The following is a 21869-nucleotide window of genomic DNA, read 5'->3' on the forward strand; positions in this document are numbered from 1 at the left end:
TTCATCATTTATTATTTCGATGAGAGAAGACACATGAATTTTGTCCTCAGGCTTCTAAAGTTCTGTCGAGAAGTTATAGTTGCAATTTAAAAAGACATTTTGAAATCAAAACTCAGCCTCAAACTAAAGAATGGGTCCTAAATTTCCAGCCTAACCACAAGAAACTTTTTCTACAAAAAAACAAGGGGCCCACAGCTAGAGTATGAATTATTGAGTTCAGGCCAGACAGGTCTTGGGATGGCAAAGGCTTCACAGCTTCCTTGTCACGTAAAATCAATAACGGATAGAGAACATGAATGAAAATTGTCAGAGTTCTTATAAAGTTTCTAGGTATTTTCCCTACTCCTCAAAAGCGAGGAGTCAGTAAGAATAATTTTAACTGAATTATACTTTGTACTTGTAAACAAGACACGTCTTTTCCTTAATTATTCCCAAATAGTGAGGTTTTGCTTACTCACTAGTCCTGGCTCCAGTTAGAAATAGCAAACTTTCCAACAAAGGCCTAACACTGATGACTTCCTGTATTTCAGAAACTATGCTGTGATCACACCCCGTCCATCTGTTGAAGTGCGTCTCCTTGCTGTGCTGAATTCCCTGAATGATCTGAAGTCCATGCTCCCAGCGGCCCTATCAGTGCCATGTCTGTCTCTACTACACTCCAGCACCTAGGATGGCACCTTGAGTGATGGTTCAGTAAGATGCTCACTAGATATTGTTAGGTGAGAAAAATAGGAGGTACAAGTACTACGTTTTTGGGTTTTGAAAAATTATCTATACATGCATAGGTACTGGAAAGTTAAATACCCAAGTGTTTTCTTCATGTTTATCTGTACTTTCCAGCATTCTAATTACTTTTACCAATTACTTTTTAATTCTAATTACTTTTGTAATAAAGGAAAATAAAAATGTATATATAATCTATGTCCTTAAAAAACACTTATAATTACAAAAGGAAAAATAGTAGCTATACAGTGGAGAAACTGGACAGTACCGTAAACAAGTGATCAAAGTTAGTATCACCAATAATGTGCAGATGTCACGTGCCTCCAGCTGCGCTGAGGACATGACACCCCTTCTGTAGCACTCCACTGGTGATACATAACCTGAACCTGTCATGTTGTGACATCAGACAAACACAAATCAGGAACCAGTTGTTCTATAAAATACTAAGTGTGTACTCTTCAAAAATGTTATGGTCAAGAAAGACTGGGGAGGGGCTGGCCCCGTGGCCGAGTGGTTAAGTTCGCGCGCTCCGCTGCAGGCGGCCCAGTGTTTCGTTGGTTCGAATCCTGGGCACGGACATGGCACTGCTCATCAAACCACGCTGAGGCAGCGTCCCACATGCCACAACTAGAAGGACCCACAACGAAGAATATACAACTATGTACCGGGGGGCTTTGGGGAGAAAAAGGAAAAAATAAAATCTTTAAAAAAAATAATAAAAAAAAATAAAATAAAAAAAAAAGAAAGACTGGGGAAATGTTTCAGATTAAAAGAAGCTAAAGAGACAAAAGAACTAAACAGAATGTATGATCCTAGACTGGATACTGTAATGGGAAAAAAATTACTATTGGGACAATGGATTAAATTCACTGGACGACAGATTAAAATATTGTATCAATGTTAAATTTCCTGAATTTGATAACTGTACTGTGGTCATATAAGAAAATAACCTTATTTGTAAGAAATGTACACTGAAGTATTAAGGGGAAATAGGGGTATGGTGTATAAAATCTATTCTTAAATAGTTCAGAAAAATACTGCCTGTGTGTTGGGGGAGAGAGAAAGAGTGAAAGCAAATTCGGCAAAATGTAAAAATTGGTGAATCTGGGATAAGAATATATGAATTCTTTGTACTGTTCTTGCAACTTTTCTATAAGTATAAAATTATTTCAAAATAAAGTTAAAAAACGCAATCAATCAAAACAACCAACCACCACCACCCCCAGTACAAAATCAACACACGTACATATGCTTTCTTCCTAAATTATGGTATTTTAATATACCTTTTGGAAATAAGATAAATCCTAGCTTATCAGGCACAAGTTTTTTTATTTACAGGAAATAACATACACACAAACTCTAAAGTGTGAAGTTGCAAACTATAGCGCAAGCTCACATTTCAATTAATCCTTGAGTAGGTATGTAAAATAATTTTTAAATATCCTCTAAGTTAGAAAATTCTTGTTTCTGAAATAAGTTTTTATATGAAGTCAAATCTTTGTGACTTAAGGATGGTTTTACAGTCTTAAGTGATGTTAGAAAGTGTTCTTGTTTCACTGTGGTTGCTTCTAGTCCATTTTCTTGCAGAGCCAGCAAGGCAGCCTATAAGAGACACACAACAGGAAGTAATTAATTGGCTTCATTTTTGTTTTACAATATATGGGAATAATTTAAAATACGAATGGAAAAATCTCAGTCCCACTTCAGAGAATTCCAATATTCATGACACTAAAAAGTCCTCTTGGTAAACCATCTTTTCTTCTACATTAAATTCTAGCCTTAAATGGGAAAAAAGAAAAAGCAAGTTACAGAATAATATATACATTATGAGCCCATATATATACATTTTTTAAAGATGAGAGACTATCTTCCTGACCTCAGAGCATGGTTTTTTTTCATTTTTCAGGAAGATTAGCCCTGAGCTAATATCCATAGCCAATCCTCCTCTTCTTGCTGAGGAAGATTGGCCCTGACCTAACATCTGAGCCCATCTTCCTCTACTTTATATGTAGGATGCATGCCACAGCACAGCTTGATAAGCGGTGCATAGGTCCACGCTGGGATCCAAACTCGTGAACCCTGGGCCACTGAAGTGATGCACACAAATTTAACCGCTACACCACTGGGCTGGCCCCAGGAGTTTTAATTTATTTTTTTAATTAATTTATTTTATTTTATTTTTTTTGGTGAGGAAGATTGTCCCTGAGCTAACAGCTGCACCAATCTTCCTCCATTTTGTATGTGGAATGCCACCACAGTATGGCTTGACAAGGAGTGCATAGGTCCGCACCTGGGATCCAAAGCCGTGAATCCCGGGCCACCAAAGCAGAGCATGCAAACCCACTTTGCCACCGGGCTGGTCCCAGAGCACAAGTTTTTAAACAGCACAACACTGATCACAAAGGAACAGATCAAACACATACTCTATGACCCAGCAATTCTCTTTGTAGGGATATAGTATATGAAACACACATATATACACATGTATACCAATAGACATGTACAAAATTGTTCCCAGAAGCATAATTCCTAATAGCAAAAAAGTAGTAACCAGAATGTTCAAAAATAAGATATATAAACGTAGTATATTCATATTCTAGAATATTGCAAAGTGATGGAAATGAACAAACTACTGCTACACACAAAACCATGGATGAATTTCACAAACATAGCCTTGAGTTAAAGAAGCAGACAGAAGAGTATACCAGATGGTTCCCTTTATAGGAAGTGCAACAGCAGGCAAAACTCATCTCCAGGGCTGGCAGTCAGGGGAGTGGCTCCCTCCTGGGACAGAGAGTAGCAAGGCCCAAGGGAAGCTTCTGGGGTGTTGATAACGTTCTTTCTTGACCCGAGTGGTGATTCTACAAGTGTGTTCACTTTCTGTTAATTCAATGAACTGTATCCTTATGATTTGTGCCCTTTTCTGAATGTTATATATTTAATGAAAGTTTATGAAAAGAGAAAAACCTACAATGGCTTCTTTTGCCCTCAAAATAAAGTCTAAGTGCCTTACCGTGGCTTCCGAGGACCTATGTGATCTGGCGATGACCCACCTCTTCAATAATTCACGTCATTTCTTCCCTGCAATCCCTCTGCCCCAAACACTGCCCTTCCCTCCCTTAACCTGGCTAACACCCTAATCATCCTTCCAATTTCAGTTCACACACGTCCACTCTCAGAAAGCCTTCTCTGACACCCCCACGTCTGGGTTGGTGTCCTTCCTGGGTGCTCCCACAGCACCCTAAACTTCCCTGACTCACGACATATTTTCAGTTGCCAATTCAGCACTATGATTTGCCTGTCTGCACCCCCACCCCACCATCAGTGGGTAAGCTCTGTAAGGGAAGGGAGAGAAGGGGCCACATCTGTTGCAGCTCACACGGTGCCTGCCACACGGAAGCCTTTCAGTAAATACCACCCAGTCAATGAAGATCTGAATAAATGAAGAAATGTTTTCAACCATAGGTTTCTTCACTAATTAACTTACTTCTCTGCAGAGGTTTCCAAGATCAGCTCCAGAGAAAAAACAGGTTTCTGCTGCTAGGTTTTCTAAAGAAACATCAAGCTCCAGTGGCATGTTTCTTGTACAGACTTTTAAAATAGAAAGCCTGCCCTGGAACAAAATTTTAAAAAATATGTTTATAACCTTATAACATTTATGTTTGACACAATGCACTATTAAAACACTTCAAGTTGGAATTTCCTACCAAATTAGGGAAAGTACATATAAGAATCATTTCTGAAGAGGTAAGAAAGAGTAACTCATCAATGGCTCATATGACAACAGTAAAAATAATGACATCATGATAAACTTTGCATATTTTTTTTTTTTAAAGATTTTATTTTTTCCTTTTTCTCCCCAAAGCCCCCCGGTACATAGTTGTATATTCTTCGTTGTGGGTCCTTCTAGTTGTGGCATGTGAGACGCTGCCTCAGCGTGGTCTGATGAGCAGTGCCATGTCCGCGCCCAGGATTGGAACCAACGAAACACTGGGCCGCCTGCAGCGGAGCGCGCGAACTTAACCACTCAGCCACGGGGCCAACCCCTAAACTTTTCATATTTTTATAATCAATTTTTAAAATAGCCAACCGTGGATATATCTCTTTAAGAAACATGATGAATCTCCCTTTTGGGTACAAACAGTGCCATCAGACTGGTTTAAAAGCAAATATATGAATTATCAGACACAATTTAAAAATATAATAGACATTAAAAAAATTTTTTTCATCCTTTTGAAACTTGATAAAAGCCCAAGAAAGGAAAAAATTCGTTCTCTGTGTCTTTCACACTCCCTGCCAGAGGGTCTGGATGTTAAGAGCAAAGGATTTACTGATACTTTGGCTATGGATACATTTTGAAATCTCTGTAATATCAGATTTCTCCACTGTAAAATAAGGATGCTGATGCAGATAATCTCCAAAACCCTTTTAACACTTTAGGATTCCTCCCCTCTAGCTGCAAAGTAATGTAGAGTAGACTCAAAAAACTCAGTATTTTGCATCTGCCACAACACTGAAATAACTACCTTACTTTTAGGCATATGTTTCTCTGAAAAAAGGGCCTGAGTACCCAGGAAAAGCAGATCAAAAGGATGATTTAGGAAGGGCTACCAGGCAAGGAAGAATGCAGAACCCGGTGTAAGACACACACCATGGACACCCACATGGAGTGTGGGATTCAATGCTGCCAGGCTCCTCAGAGTTCAGACATTGCTGTGTTGTTAAGAATGCGCGCGCAGAGTATATGTGTACAATGATTACCTTTTCATCTGGAGGTGGAATATAAATAATCTTGTCTAATCTTCCGGGCCGTAACAAGGCATCGTCTAACACGTCAGGTCTATTTGTTGCTGCGACAATCATGACGTTTCGATTAAAAACTTCTTGAAACTCTGACTGAGGGAAAACACACAACACAAAGTCATGTCAATACATTGTTAATTACTAAAGGTATTTTTTTAAATTACAAATCAGAAGGTCCATTTGTTTTTTTTTCTTTTGAGGAAGATTAGCCTTGAGCGAACACCTGCCATCAATCCTCCTCTTTTTGCTGAGGAACACTGGCCCTGAGCTAACATCCGTGCCCATCTTCCTCTACTTTATACGTGGGATGCCTACCACAGCATGGCTTGCCAAGCAGTGCCATGTCCACACCCAGGATCCAAATCGGCGACCCGGGCCACCGAAGCGGAACGTGCACACTTAACCACTGCACCACCGGGCCAGCCCCAGGTCCATTTGCTTTTAAATAGGGATATCTTTTTCTTGGGGCCAGAATGCTTACACCTCCTATCCAAACCACCTTCTCAATATCAAGGTACCCCAGATACAGATATTAATCAAAGAGCTACTTTGTGCACATGGTGAATGGAGTGACGAATCCTGAGGGACACCTCTCCATATGAGAACCGATGAAAAGCCTTACATCCCAGAGGAGAACATCGACCTGGTGATCTGAATGCACCTGAGTCCCAGTGAATGACTACAACTTAAATGGACAACTTGCAAAGACAGAAGCATATGACTGACACGTGGAGATGTATGGCTGTAAAGTCCTGGCTCTCCTGTCCTTAAGAGGGAGCTTTACTTTACTTTTATTTTTCTTTCCAGAGACAGAAATATGACAATTAACATAAGCTGCAGGTTTGTAAATCCTCGATGAAGAAAAGAAATATCTAAAAGCAGCCAGGGTAGTGCCTTACACACGCTCAGCATTCAAAATTGTTTGTGGAACTGAGTAATCACAGCAGTCCTTCAGCAGCACGATCTCTCAAAGCAGAGAGTTCCGTGTGTCTGCAAGAATTCCAGCAGAGGCTGGGAAACACCTCTCAGATGCTGTGGAAGGAATTCCTGCATTCTGAGATTGGATTAGAAAAACCTCCTGGGTCTCTTCGAATTCTAGTGGCATGTGTTCTTAAGGAGCTCTAAGACTCTCCTTCCATGGAACAATTTTAAAAACGGGAAACAAGTAAGAACAAGAAAAGAATAAAAGAAAAATTACTGTCAGGGATTATTTAAGGATACCAAACTCTATCTGGAGAAGACTCAGAAGGAAGGGGACTTCCAAAGGTCATTTTAACTTCGCTAAAACCGAGGAAACCCAGTCCTCAAGAAAACTGGAAGTTGTCAATCACTAAGATTATTGGAAATAATTGTCTGTTTTGTTCCACATAAAAAGTTTTAGAAAGGGATGAACACCGGTTTTTCAGGATATAGAAATAAGAAGAAACTCCCTTCCCCATTAGCAATATGTAAAGTTATGTTTCTAAAACTTAGGAAAAATAAAATTCACATTCATATACGTCTAATATAATTTATCATAAAATTAACCTCACCTTTCCCAACTAAATTACAACTTTTACCAGCTCTGTAAAAATTCTAACAGAGTCGAATTGAAATTATATAATTCTTTCTATGAGATGAATCCAGCAGAGGAAAACCTACGGCAGATGCATTCTATTTAATGTTGGCCTGGATTTGGGGTGCATTCTGGCTAATAAATACCTCTTCATTTTTTTTCAGCTCCTTGTATTTACCCTGTTGATCTGATGGACCTCCTCTTCTCTCTATAGTCTTCAGCCCAATACCATCTAATTCGTTCAGGAGAACAGAAAGAACACGTTCTTGAACACTACAGCCTGTTTTGCTGATTGATCGAGAGCCCAAGATTGAATCAATTTCATCCAAAAACACAATTGCTGGAGTATTTGCTCTTGCTTGTCGAAATACCTTTTGTTAGGAAAACAAAAATATTAAAAAGCCACACATTATGCCTTATTCATGTGACTGTTATGTTTTCTGCATTACTATTTATAATTTTAAAGATGTAAACAGAAGAGAAAGATTCTAAATGTCTAAGAATTAGGGAATGAATAAACAAGGAACCACCGAGTATTATGTAGGGGTTAAAAATTGTATTTTTAAAGAATATTTAATATTATGGAATTTTAAAAGTGATAATGTTAAGTTAAAAAAATCACAATAAAGATAAATATATCTTTAGACAATATATGTATGTACATATATCTCCTGCCCAAGGAAACAGAAAGACAAAGGAAATTCACCAAAATATGAATAGTAGGTAGAGATATTATAGAGGATTTCTTATTTACACTTTTCTATATTTTCTATAAATAAATATGTATAACTTTTCTAATAGAAAAAAAAGTTATTATTTTTAAAAACAAGGTTTACCCTTAAGGCATGAAATGAAAACTCAAAAATAAACCTAACTACATGAGGGAAAAAAAACAAACAAACCTGAGACAAGACTTTTTCTGAATCTCCAACAAAAGGTGAAAAGAGATCAGCTCCGCTCACGGAAACAAAAGAGCACCGGCAGCTGGTGGCCAGGGCCCTCACCAGGGTGGTTTTAGCACATCCAGGGGGACCATACAGGAGAACTCCCTTCGGTTGTGTCAGGCCCATCCTAACAAATTCCTGAGGGAACTTCAGAGGCCATTCAATGCTCTACGAGTACACAAAAAGAGACAGCTGTTTTAGTACAACAATCAAACATCAAATAATTCAGTCAATTCATTTGTTCATTCAACAGTTCTCAGGTACCTGTTATGAGCTGGAAATGCAGTATATCCTCCACACAGTAGCCAGCGATCTTATAACCTAAGTCAGGTCACATCACTTCCTGCTTCAGTGACCTCCCATCAGAATTAGAATACAGTCCAAACCCAGACTCCTTTCCCACCACTGCTCACAGGCCTCATGTAACCTGACCGTCACCCCAATACCCCAGTTCATTCCCCTCAGGGCCTTTCCCTGCTCTTCTCTCTCCGCCTGAGCACTCCCTCAAGATCTTTGTGTGACTACCCCTCATCACTCAGGTCTCAAATGTCATTTCCTTTGGGAGGTCTTCCTTAACCAGTGTAGTTAAAGCAGACCCTCCTCCTAGTCAGTCTAAGCTACTACCCATCTTTTATTTTTCTTCCCCCTCCCCAAAGCCCCAGTACATAGATGTATATTCTAATTCTAAGTCCTTCCAGTTCTTCTATGTGAGCCGCCACCAAAGCACGGCCACTGACAGACGAGGGGTGTGGTTTCACAACCAGGAACTGAACCCGGAGCGCTGAACTTTAACCACTAGGCCATCAGCACTGACTCCCCATCTGTTGCTTTTGGAGCACTTATTCATTCGCTATCTGAAACTATTATGTTCCCATGTTGGGGCTGTCATTCTGCTCCTGCTAGAATGTAAGCAAAGATCACCCCTAAATCCCCAGCACCTAGAATGACAGCATCACAAAATATGCGCTCAATAAATGATAACTGAATGGTAAATAAATCCTCACTACCTCTGAGATAGATGGTTTTGTTACTATCATAATTTAACAGATGCAGAAATTCGGGCTTGGAAAAGTTAAGTAACTTCCACTGGGTCATGTTGTTGGGGAGGTGGCAGAACAAAGACTGACCCCAGGCAGTGTCCTGACTACTGATACACTGCCTCTCTACAAAAGGGGGATAAGACAAGACCCCTGTCTCTAAGGAACTCATATTTTAGTTGGAGAGAAGGCTTGCAAACTAACAACCAGGCCAGAGAAGGGCATTCCACGGAGAAGGAACAATACAAAAAGAGAGATATGAAACCGTCTAATTCATCCCCTAACAGGAAACAGAAACAGAAAACAATGGGGCAAGGAATGAAGTGGAGGAAGGAGTCAGGTCACAATGGGCCTTCAAAGTTTGAGTCAATATGGAGGAAGCAGTATGTAGAATGGACTGGAAGGAAGTCAAACTAGAGGAAGGGAGATTAGTTAGAAGTCTTTTCCAATGATTCAGACTACAGAAGTAATATGGCTGGATGTGTCACAGGCAGTAGAGATGGTGTCGAAGGGATGGATTTGAAACATAAAATGTAATTATGTTTTACACAAGGACTAAGTTCTAAATCCAGAGGGAAGGTGCATGCATGTATGACATGATCCATACGTTGAGAAGACAGGTTTCCGACTTAGGGGATGGGGTGGCTGGCTGTATTCACTGAAGGAGGGAGTCCAGGTATAGACGTGGAGTTGGTTAGCTGAACTCTGGACATGCTGAGTTTGAGATCTCTGGGAGTTATCCAGTAGACAGGCAGCTAAGTAGTTCTGAAGATCAAAAGAACTATCTGCACTGGATATAAAGATTTTTAAGTTAACAGTTTTTAGGGGACAGTTGAAGCTTTGGACATTGAGGGGATCATGGACTTACTCAGAGAATGCAAAAGAGGACTCCCAGGAGCTTGGAGCACCAACAGTGAAGGCACAGGAAAGGAGTGTTCAGAAAGGCAGGAAAGCTTAACATTTCACAGCTAAAGAGTGTTTCCAACGGGAAGGTGTGGCTAATCTCTCTCATGTATTTCGTGAGATTAAATGAGACAATGCATGTAAAAAGTTAGGGCACATTATAAATGTGCTTACCCATGGACACAAGGATTTCAGGGTTCAATGTAGATATAGCTCCTAATTAAGACAAATAAATTATAATCAACACTTATAAATCACAGTCTTTTGTGTGTGTTATTAGATCACCCAAAGGTAAGTTGGCAAAATCAATATCTGAAACTGCAGTGCAGGTAAGAGGATCTGGGGGGTTGTGTCTCTCAACACCCGCCATGAGAACCAGGATCAAGTAGCCATCCAGGCCACAGAGACTGTTTATTCTAATTTTGTGCTTTTACCAGTCCCAGGGCAAACTCAGGCCCATAAACTAAGAATCATTTTTACACTTTTAAATGCTCAAAAAAGAAAGACTACTACTTTGTGATATGTGAAAACTGTGAAAATTAAATGATTTCAGTGTCCATAAACACAGTTCCATCAGAACACAATACTCATTATGTATTGTCTACACTGCTTTTGCGCTATGATGGCAGGGTTGAGTGGCTGCAACAGAGACCGCATGACCCACAAAGCCTAAAATATTTACTATCTGGCCCTCTACAGAGAAAGTTTGCTAACCCTTGTTCTAGATTATAAGTTCTTTAAAGCAAAAAAACAAACAAAAAGAGGGTGAGGTTGGAAAAAACAAAAAATGGTATTTGGTGCCTACAGAAGTCCAGTTAAACAAGGACTGAACAGTGACCACTGGATTTAGATGTCAGGATCACATTGGTGACGGCAGCAAGAACAGTGTCAGCGTAGCTTGTTTTCTTCATATGTGCACTATCCTTAAAGTGTAATATTCTACTGGCTTAAGCACTCTCTATTTTACCTGTTTTAACTTCAGTTTTACATCTTCAAGGCCACCAATCTGCTCCCAGCCAACAGGCTTTATGTCCATCAGTCCAACGACACTGCGAAATGATGAGGGTTGAATCTTTTTAAAAGCTTCAAAAAAGTCTCTTCCATCAATCATCGGATTGTCCTGGTTCTGAAGAAATACACCCAAAAAAGAAAAATCAAACCAAAAATTAGGTGGGCCTAATTTTTTTTAATCTTCTTTTGAATTTGTAAATTTTGTTATCATTAGAAAGAAATTATATACATAGTACACAAAATTAAATGCTTCTCCCACCCAACTCCCGCTAATATTCAACCCCAGAGGATGTCAGCAGTCTCCTGTGTATTCTTCCCATATGTTTTATGACAATAAGCATATGTATATACTTTCAAAAAGATACACAGATGGGACCATACTCTACATATTAATTTGTACTTTTCACTTATCTTACAAATCTTTTCATGTCAACTAATACAGTTCTACGTCACTCTTTTTGATAAATGCATAAGACACTATTGTATGAGTATACATAATTTAACCACATCCTTCCGTTAAACATTAGGTTGTTTCCAGTCTTTTGTTATTAAAAACAAAAGGATATTTGCATGATCTCAAAGGGTCTCCTCACAGATTTCTTATTAGTTGCAAAGAGAAAAACAGCAGCTATCCAGTGGGTAAACTGGACAAATCCTTGACTGGTTGATCACATCAGTCACCGATTAGAGGCATCACCAATGAGGGGCAGGAGGACATCTTGTGCCTCCACCTGTGAAACCCTAAGAGGGACACACTGTCACTCATGTAGTATTCCCAACAGGCATGCATAACCTGAATCTGGCTATGAAGAAACATTAGACAAACCCAAACTGAGAGACAGTCTATTAAAAAATGTCAACATCAAATGTCTCACACACAAAAAAGCTATGAAAGCATTCAAGATTAAAGAAACTAAAAACTAAATGCAATACATTATCCTGGACTAGCTCTTGTACTGGAGGAAAAAAATGTTAAAAAGATTGAGACAATTCCAAAAATCAGAACATGGACTGTAGATCTGTCAACATTTTGTATCAATGTTAAATTTCTTGAATATAATGATTATACACAACCATACTATGGTCAGTATGGGAACATAGTGTGTTCTTAGGAAACAGATGTTAAACCATTAAGGGACAACAGGTTATGATGTATGCAATACATTCTCAATTCAGAAAAAATAAGTAATATGTATACATATAAAGAGAGAGAGAGAAAGACAGACAGACTGATAAAGCTAATTTGGCAAAATGTTAAAAATTGGTGAATTTGGATAAAGGATTTAGAGGGAGTTCTCTATCTCGCGACTCCTCCCTGAAGTTTTAATTATTTCAAGACAAAAAATTTAAACAAGAAAAAGAACTGAAAGAGACTAATTTTTAAAGAAAGTAAAGTTGAAGATTCTTCATGTTTACTGGCCATTCATAATCCTTTTACTGTGAACCACCTGTTCATATCTTACCACCCATTTTTTCTTGGATTGTTGGTCTAACTGATTTGTGAGAGCTCTTTCTATATCAAAGTATATCAAAGAAATTGGTCTTTTTGTCATAGCTAAAAGTATTTTTCCCAGTCTTTCTCATGTCTTATCTTTGCTTATCGTATTTTTTTGTCATTCCAAAACGGTCAAATTAGTAAATTATTTCCTTTTTGGCTATTAGGTTTTATGTTATGCTTAGAAAGGTTGTCTTCACTCTAAAATTATATTTTGGAGAACTCTTCTTGCAATTTCCTTTACCATTCTAGTGAAGCATATCTTCTGTTACAGTTAAAGACTCCCTATATTTCTATTTGTAGTATCTGTATTATATTTAAGTATTTGCCTTCTGATATCAAATTCTGAACATTCAGTTGTCCCAAAATTCCCATTTTCAATAACAAACTATTTTATCCCATATATGTAAGATTATACGAGTGAATACATAGGTATAGACCTATTCTTAACAGTGTAACAAAAGAATGTTAATCATAATAATCTCTGGGAGGTGAGATTTCAGGCAAATTTTACTTTTTTTTTTTTATGCTTTTTGGTGACGAAGAGTGGCCCTGAGCTAACACCTGTTGCCAATCTTCCTCTTGTATTTTTTTCCTCCCTAAAGCCCCAGTACATAGTTGTATATCCTAGGTGTGGGTCATTCTAGTTCTTCTATGTGGGATGCCACTACAGCATAGCTTGAAGAGCAGTGTGTAGGTCTACTCCCAGGATCTGAACCAGTGAACCCAGGGCTGCCAAAGTGGAGTGCACAAACTTAAGCACTCAGCCACAGGGCCGGACCCTTTACTTTCTTTATAATTTTTTATCTTGTATAATTTCTCACAAAGAACACTATTAAATAATTTTTTAAATAGCTTTTTTTCCTTACTAGCTAGCAGTATTAGATGTTAGGTACCTGAATACTAATTAATTAATTTTTAGTAACTAACTAACATTTGAAGACCTCATTTATACTTCAAGATCACTTGGATGTACATTATTTCACTTGATTCTCATAATCCTTTCAGACAGATAAAATTCTTTCCTTTCTGTGTGTACATGTGCATGTGTCAAACTATATTTCTAATCCCTTAATGGGAATACGTCACAAAAAGCTGAATGAATTTTACTATGTCCCTTGTCTGCCATGGCACAGACAGAGGCAGCAGCTGCCCCCTCAGCTGCCTGTCAGGGGAAAGAAGAAAAGGACAGAACCAGTACCTTCCCAGATGCCTCTGTCCCTTCTTCCTTTTTGCCTTTCTTCCTTCCACTGCCCCTGGTTGTTTATGAACTCAGCCATCACCTGTGGTGACTACGCCTGGGCAGGCCCCTCCTGGAGCAGCAGTGGGCTCCACCCTAGGAGACGGCAGCTGGCTGGTCCACCTAAGCCAAGGTGCTTAAGGTCAAACCTGGAACTTCAAAGCAGAGGGAATCCTAAGTGTAAATCTCCTTTCCCATCCCCTGTATGCTCATCCTCCCCTCAAAAGGCATATATTCTTACACCTTTATATACGGGACTTTGAAGCAGTTTTGGTTCTAAACCCAGAAGATGAGGAATTACAAGTTCACACAATTCCTTCCCCACCTTCATTGTAAGAGCAAAAATAAAGAAAAGGAAATGAAGAAGAACAGAAATTATGCAGGTAAAAACATTTTCAAAATTTAGGATGATACATCAGCCTTCTATAGTTTAAATAAACTCAAAATTGAGTCTTAAAAATTATACGATCTGGGGCCAGCACCATGGCATAGTGGTTAAGTTTGGCGTGCTCCGCTTCAGTGGCCCAGATTCACAGGTTCAGATCCCAGGTGTAGACCTACACCACTTGTAAGCCATGCTGTGGCAGCAACCCACATACAAAGTGGAAGAAGACTAATACAGATGTTAGCTCAGGGCAACAGATGCTAGCTCATCTGTAATCTTCCTCAGAGAAGAAAAAAATTTTACAAGAGCAAAGGACAATTTTAATGTTACAATAGAGATTAAAAACTTTGTGCCAGAATCCTCAGCATGCTGACATTGATTTTTTTCTGAAGGAGTTTAGGGATTCAAGATTACTTAAAACATAAAAAGTGAACAAATTTTCCAATCCATAATGTTGAAAACTATAATACTTAAGCAAATATCCTAAACATTTTTAAGAAAGGTAGACATGAATTAAAGATTAGACTGTTAAAGACAAATTTTAATAAAATTCCAGGCACTCAATCTTCTCCTGAGTCGGAAAAGGTTATTTTCCCTACAAGATATTTATTAACTACAAAGAGAAAAACAGTATCTTGACAATGGAGAAAACTCAGAGATACCACCTTATCTAAGAAATCAAAGTTAACTTCACTAGTAAGAGGATGAAGAGACATCATTTGCTACCTAAGAGATGCAATGAGAAGAACACTATCATTTATGTGATATTCCTGCCAAAAACACAAAACCTGAATCAAATCATGAGGAATCATCAGTCAAACCCAAAATGAGGAATATTCTACAGAATAACTGACCTGTACCCTTAGAAATTTAAAGTCATAACAGAAAGACTGAAGAAAGGTTCTGGATTAAAGAAGATTAAGAAATCATGACAACTAAATGCAATATATAATCCTGCATTAGAAAATAATTTTTTTTTCTTTTTAAATTTTTGCTATAAAGGAAATTAGTGAGACAAATGGTGAGATTTGGATAAGATCTATATAGATTAGGTAGAAGTACCATGTCAGTGTTAATTTCCTCATCTTGATAACTGCACTGTGGTTACAGTCCTTGTTTTTAGGAAATATACACTCAAGTTTTCAAGGCTAAAGGGGCATCACGGCTGCAGTACATTCTCAAATGTTTCAGAAAACACACACACATATATAAAGACACACACATGAAGAGAGAATGATAAAGCAAATGTGGTAAAATGTTACATTCGAAGAATCTGGGTGAAGGATACATAGAAATTCTTTATATTACTTTTGCAACTTTTCTCTAAGTCTAAAAGTGCTTCAAAAATAAACAAAATTCGAAATGAAAAAGAAATGTTTGATTCTTCTGGGGCCACACTTTTTCCTGACTGCTCTGGGCTTCAGCACTGGGGAGTTACTAGGGGAGTGGGGGAAAATGCCCTGGGTAGACCTGGAGGACTCAGCCATCCATCTTCACTTTCAGTCATTTGCTATCTATATGGAGTTGAGATGTAAAAATATACAGTAGCCCCTTGGTATCCACGGGGGATTGATTACAGGATCAAAATCTGAGGATACTCAAGTCCCTTAGTCGGCCCTGATATCAGAACCATCAGCAGATACAGAGGGCTGACTGTATTGTAAGAAACAGCTGTGGAAGATATCAAAAGTTCCAAGAAAATGTACTTACTACTTTTTTTATCCCCATATTAATCTCTTACATTAATAAAAAGATTAATGTAGATGGTGATAAATCACTATTTCTACCTTCTCATTATGAAGCAGAGCATGCATGGCAGCCTCCCTACAGAGTGCGGTCAGGTCTGCGCCAACATAGCCCACTGTCATTTCTGCGAGGAGGCTCAGATTGACTTGACTGGAGACGGGCATCTTCGAGGTAATCACTTGTAGAATCTCCTTTCTTTGTTTAAGCGTGGGAGTCCCAATGATAACCTATACAGAAAGCAAAAAAAGAAATATTAAAGTTTATGGTTTAAAATATTTTTTACCCTCACAAACATGTATAATAATTTAGTGAACAAACTCAGAACTATTACTAAGCACTCTTAAGCATGGCTTAGATTCTGAATATATGAAAATCCTAATTTTCCAGAGGAGCATCACTGGCTAGAAAGTTGTGCAGTGAAAATTATATGTTTTTAATAGGTTTTTGTTATTTTTGAGAACCTACCAAGGGAGCCATGGATCCGACAGCAAACCAGATAATCTAGGTCCCTGCCCTTATGGAGCTTATTCAGGAAACAGGTATTAAGACGGTGCAAGGAAGAAATCCATTCAAGTTCTAAAGAGATTAAGCTCAATGTGCGCAACTATCATCTCTCTTTAGATCCTACCACAAAGTTCAAACATCACTTAAATTAACCACTATTCACACAATTTAATAGAAATCAAGAATCAATTTAGGACTGAAGCTTATAAAATAGGACAGCTTTGAATACTCAACCTTCCTGGCAACTCAGGGAGCAATTGTGGGACAGGACGCTGGTATCCTGACAAGGAATGAATAAATCCAGAAGAGTTCACGTCTGCTCTGATTTGGTTCTTCCCTGCCTTCTCCCTTTTTATGTCAACATAGTTATTTCTTGAGGCTATCCTTCTAGACTCTCATTCCAAATCCGTAAGAGTTTAATACGCCTGTAGCGGATCTAGTCCCTTAAAAATTAACATTACATCTTTAGGAACTGAATAAAACTAATCCCTATTGGCCACCTTGGTTCTCAGAATAATTTGACTCGGGGGAAAAACAGGTCCCGGACCAAAGATCACATATGGAGAGAGAATGTGTTCTCTGCATTACAAAGAGCCCCACTCCGGCCTCCCCGACTTTCAGGCAAGGCCAGAACAGGTAGAGTATCCCGAGGCACCGGGGTAACCGACCCGGCCTATTTACCTCTCGGTCAAACCTCCCAGGCCTGCGCAGCGCTGGGTCTAGCGCATCCGGCCGGTTGGTGGATCCCACAACCACCACCTCGCGGTCTCCGCCGATGCCGTCCAGCAGCGTCAACACCTGGGCCACCACGCGGCTCTCCGGGGCTCGGTGCGGGCCGCCCCGCCGGGGGCACAGCGCGTCCACCTCGTCCAGGAAGAGAAGGGTGGGCCTGCGGCTGGCCAGCTCGCGGGCGCGCTGGAAGAGCCGCCGCACGTTCTCCTCGGTCTCCCCGGGCCGGGCGCCCTGCAGCGCGGGGGCGCTCACGGCCAGCAGCTCGGCGCCCGCCTCCCGGACCACCGCCCGCACCAGCTGCGTCTTGCCCACGCCGGGGGGGCCCGCCAGGAGCACCCCGCGCGGCACTGCCAGACCCAGTGCGCTCAGGGCGCGAGGGTAGCGGAGCGGCAGGAGGAGGAGCTCCCGCAGCGAGTCGGCCGCCTCCGACAGGCCCCCCAAGGGCACCTCGGCCTGCGGCTCCGCTTCCGACGGAGGCTCCCCGGCGAGACCGAGGCGGGTGCGAGGCGTGACCAGGCCGGCCGGATCCGGGCTGGGCACCCCGCTCACGATGTGCAGGGCGGCCACCGGGCCGGGGGCACCCGGCGGAGCGGTCACCACGTGGCCCCGGGAGACCGGTCGGTTCCTCAGCAGCTCCTGCGCCGCCTCCAGCACCGCGACTGCATTCGGGGCACCCAGCGCCCCCGGCCGCTCGCGCAACACCGGCCACACGGTGAGGCGCTGAAGGGGCGGGCAGGGCACCAGGAGGAGGCAGCTCAGGCGGAGGCTCCCCCGCGCCCCCGGCGTCCCCACTGCCGCCCCGGGGCTCGCGCACTGCGCATCCAGCTGCACAAAGCCGTCCGCTCCGTCCCGCCGCGGCCAGGCGGTACAGAGGCAGGAGCCGCCGTCAGGCAGCGAGATCCTCACCGCCGAGCCCAAGCGCGCGCCCAAGGCGCGGAGGGCGGCCGGGCCCAGGCGACAGCGCTGCGTGCCCCGGTCCCTAGCATCTAAGGGTAGCAGTTTTAAGAGCGGCCCCTCGGGAAAGGGACCTGAGTCCGGAGCCATCGCACAGGGAGAAAACGAGGCCGAGCAAAGCTGGGTGGGAATTCCACCCGGGCAGGAAAACCGAGCACACCACGCTCCTCGGCCGGAAGAAGGGGACGCGCATGCGCCAGGGAAGACGCCCAGCTGCTAGCCCCTGAGTGGAGGCCGAGAGGGCCAATCGGGAAGTTAGACGACGCTCCGGCCGCCGCTCGGGTCTAGTTTGTTGTGGTGTCCGGTTTCATGAAGTCCAGTCGCCCCTTCCAGAGCTTAACTGACGAGGTCTTCGTGGCGGGTGTCTGGGAGGCAGCGGAAGCTACCTTCACTGGGTCATTAAGCGTGTCCCTTGGTGGTTTGGGAGTCACCGGCATAGCACACTCTTACCCTGGCGCTCGGACTCGAGCAGCATCACCTGCGCTATGGGAGTATCAGCCTAGAGACTCTGCTATTTTATGAAGAAACCTCGACAGTCCCCATGGCTGCCGCATTGTGGGGTGCTCTGGTGCTAATTACTTAGGCGACTTGGAGTAGCTGAGACAGCCTTGGCGCCTTTGATAACCTGGGTTCCAACCAGCTTGGAAGGTCCAGGCGTGCCCTTCGTGTAGAAAAGCACCAGCAGAAGAAGAAAGAAGTACAGTGTAGCGTTTTAAGTCCCTCCGAGACGGGAAAGAAGGAAAAGCAGGCCATCTGACGCATTTGTGGCACAATCTGTTCTGTTCAGACTCCCGATTTACTCCTTTGAGTGTTCTTTGACAACAGCTTAATTATAACGTTTTCTGTTCCTGTGATGAATGCTTATTGTCTTTTTGAGGCACAGCAGTATTAAGTCCTGTATTAGAGACTATGCTTGTCTACATTATTAAGACTACTGCCTGCCATTGTCTTTCCACCTTTTCTTTCCCCTCCCCACAGGGAATTTCCTCTGTATCAGCTGGAATATATTTCCCATCCTTTTAAATTCTGCTCGTCAAAAGGAGCTACAGATATTCAAAGTCAAGAAAATATGCTTTGTTTTTATCTTACACCTTGCTACCTCTGTTTTCCCACCTTCTCTGCAATCCAAATTTATGAGATTAGAAAATTAAGATTACAGATAGAGTCTTAAATCACTGGGGACCGGGGTTTTTTTCCCCCTACCGGTGCAGATTATCGATTGCGGTCTCTATAACGATGTCTTCTCAGTGGAAAGTACTGTCAGACCTGGGAGCTTAAGACCAATGCCACTTCCTGGCCTCACTCTACCCAAACCTCAGGGCAGACACTGGCTGACTTCTGGATTCCACAGTCACTTGTCTGGTCTCTGCTGTATGTTTCCAGCTCCAGTGCTAGAGAGAATAACTTAAAAGGAATCAGAAAATAGCATACTAAGAGGAGGTCCCGAAATGGATGTCACCCATTATATCCTATTTTCTTCTTTCTCTTAGTCTTATTGGCTTTGTTCTCTTTGAAGAACAAAGACTGCAAACTCAGGCTTTTCAAGAACAGCTGTGTACTTTCTGAAATAAAAAAACAATTATTATTACTATAATAATAAAAAACCAAATATAAAAAACCAAAAATTATCACTACTATTTCCACTATCTTAATATCCACATTTATCATACCATTCGATGACATAGTCTTCTTGTGGAAAACTATTCTAATAGGAATTGTGTGGTTCTTTTGCTTATTTATTTTTAATAAGACCCCAAATTTGCTGATTCTGTGAACCGTAGTGCCAATTAAAGCACCAAAAGTTTGAACCACTAGAGGGAGTCCAGAACCAAATAAGCCCAAAGGCTGCAGGATTGTGGAATTTGAAGTGTTCTCAACTGTGGCTTCTACTAGGTTTTGCCAAGATTCACACCCAGGTGTATGAATTGTCTGTTGTCTATATAGTTACTTATTTTTACATAACTTCTACATGCCTCAGACTATGTAGAACTCACTTTCCAAGTTATAATTTAATTGCTGTATTAAATATGAAAATGAGACTCTCCACAAATCCAAAATTTAGTGGTGGATCAAAATCCAAACAAACTGAACTTACCTTGCTATAGCCTAGAAATAATTCTAGCTTTGAATTGTTTCAAATAGTCTTGCTAAACAAAATCTTCTGTGCGATTTTCCTGAAGAGATGCATTTAACAAATACTTTCTCTTGATTTCACTTGCTACATTCAAGGTTACAATCTGTCTTTAGTAAATTAACTGTAAACGTTCTTCATTAGCAGTAAGTCTAAAGTTCGAAAGAAATAGTTGGAACCTGTTTCTTTTTTAGAATAATGATTGTACATTATTTGTGTGCCTTCGCAGTCAATAATAGTAGATATTAAGTGTATTTCAGGGTGTGAAACATACTGTAATTGTGAAAAATCTAAAGAAAATGGTTAAGCCGGTAGCGTGAGTCATCTATATACCCCAGAATGCTAATTCTTCTTATGTTTCCATTTTCGTGTTATGTTCAACCCTAATATATTTGAAAGGTAGCAATGATTATGAGTTGTAATAGATAAGTATAGAGATTCGTTTAAGCACACTTGAAAAGGCATGATTTGCAGATGCTTTCATCTCAACATGTTCATGCAGAGATATCAAGTGACCTAGTTCCACAGATAGCTAATATACCAAACAGATTTTCTTATTTTAAAGTATATAATGAAAACTCTCTAAAATAGGACATCCTTAAAATTGTTCTTTAAATTTTTCAACCCTTAGTTGTTGTCATATGTCAAAGCTAGACTTATTTTTTACAAGATAGAGAGTCAGAGGAAGGGGGAGGTGATTAGAGTCATCAGAAATCTTTGCTGGGGGCTGGCCTGGTGGCGCAGCAGTTAAGTTCGCATGCTCCACTTCGGAGGCCTGGGGTTTGCCAGTTTGGATCCCGGGTGCGGACATGGCACCACTTGGCAAGCCATGCTGTGGTAGGCGTCCCACATATAAAGTAGAGGAAGATGGGCATGGATGTTAGCTCAGGGCCAGTCTTCCTCAGAAAAAAGAGGAGGATTGGTGGTAGATGTTAGCTCAGGGCTAATCTTCCTCAAAAAAAAAAAAGAAAAGAAATCTTTGCTAGACTACAAATGACCTGCAGACAAGAGTTCACAGAACACCATTCTGACAGTCTGTCCTTGCATATTCTCAGGAAACCACTTATGTCATCATTTTTTTAGAAGTTAAGTCTTTAAGATAATTATTCCCAGTGATGTTTGTTCAAACCATTTGACTAATAAAAGTAATAAAAATATTCATGTATTTATTAATCAAATATTTATTGAACATCTACTGTGTGCTACTTACAGGTAGTACCAGAGGCTGAGTATATGGTGGCAAAAAAAAAAAAAAATGGAATCCTTACCTTCTTGAAGTTTGTAGTCTGGCAGAGAAGTCAGACGTTTAAGGACTCAATAAGTGAATAAAATTAAAGATGACGAAAATTGCTATGAAGGAAAATAAACAGAAAAAGACTACTTTACACGGAAAGCAGGGAAGGCCTCTCTGAGGAAGTGACATTTAAGCTGAAACCTGAAGGATGAGAAGGAGCCAGGCAGAAGAATGGGAGATGGAGGGTGGGGGCGGGGGGGGGGGGAGCGGATACTAGTCAGAGGGAAAGGCCTTAGCCAGTGCCCTGATGTTAGAAAATGCTGGCTGCGTTTAAGAAATGAAAAGAAGGCAAGTTTTGTCTTTACCATACCTTTGGCACTTACATTCTATTTTTTTCTAATTGTCTTACATATAGTGGATATTTTGTTACTCTGAATAAATAGCAAGTTGTTTAAGGATGGAAACTAATTTT

General features: G+C 40.9%; 1 protein-coding gene across 4 annotated transcripts; it reads right to left on the minus strand.

The window, feature by feature from the left end:
• Nucleotides 1–1975: 1975 nt before the first annotated feature.
• Nucleotides 1976–21398, minus strand: AFG2B (AFG2 AAA ATPase homolog B). Of its 4 annotated transcripts, none has more exons than XR_011528683.1 (8): nucleotides 17028–21398; nucleotides 15884–16069; nucleotides 10933–11091; nucleotides 7984–8193; nucleotides 7260–7452; nucleotides 5485–5619; nucleotides 4211–4336; nucleotides 1976–2325 (listed from the first exon to the last, which is right to left on the minus strand). XR_011528683.1 is itself a non-coding variant. In XM_070581188.1 (8 exons), exons 1-8 carry the CDS (start codon nucleotides 18120–18122, stop codon nucleotides 2158–2160), a joined length of 2304 nt encoding a protein of 767 aa, XP_070437289.1. In that variant the 5' UTR covers nucleotides 18123–21398; the 3' UTR covers nucleotides 1976–2157. The 4 variants fall into 4 exon arrangements, 2 of the variants coding, with proteins under 2 accessions (XP_070437289.1, XP_070437299.1); XM_070581188.1 differs by having other exon boundaries at nucleotides 7228–7452; XR_011528688.1 differs by lacking the exon at nucleotides 1976–2325 and adding an exon at nucleotides 3302–3584.
• Nucleotides 21399–21869: the final 471 nt, after the last annotated feature.

Source organism: Equus przewalskii, chromosome 1 (assembly GCF_037783145.1).
Source record: "Equus przewalskii isolate Varuska chromosome 1, EquPr2, whole genome shotgun sequence".
Classification (NCBI taxonomy): Eukaryota; Metazoa; Chordata; class Mammalia; order Perissodactyla; family Equidae; genus Equus; species Equus przewalskii.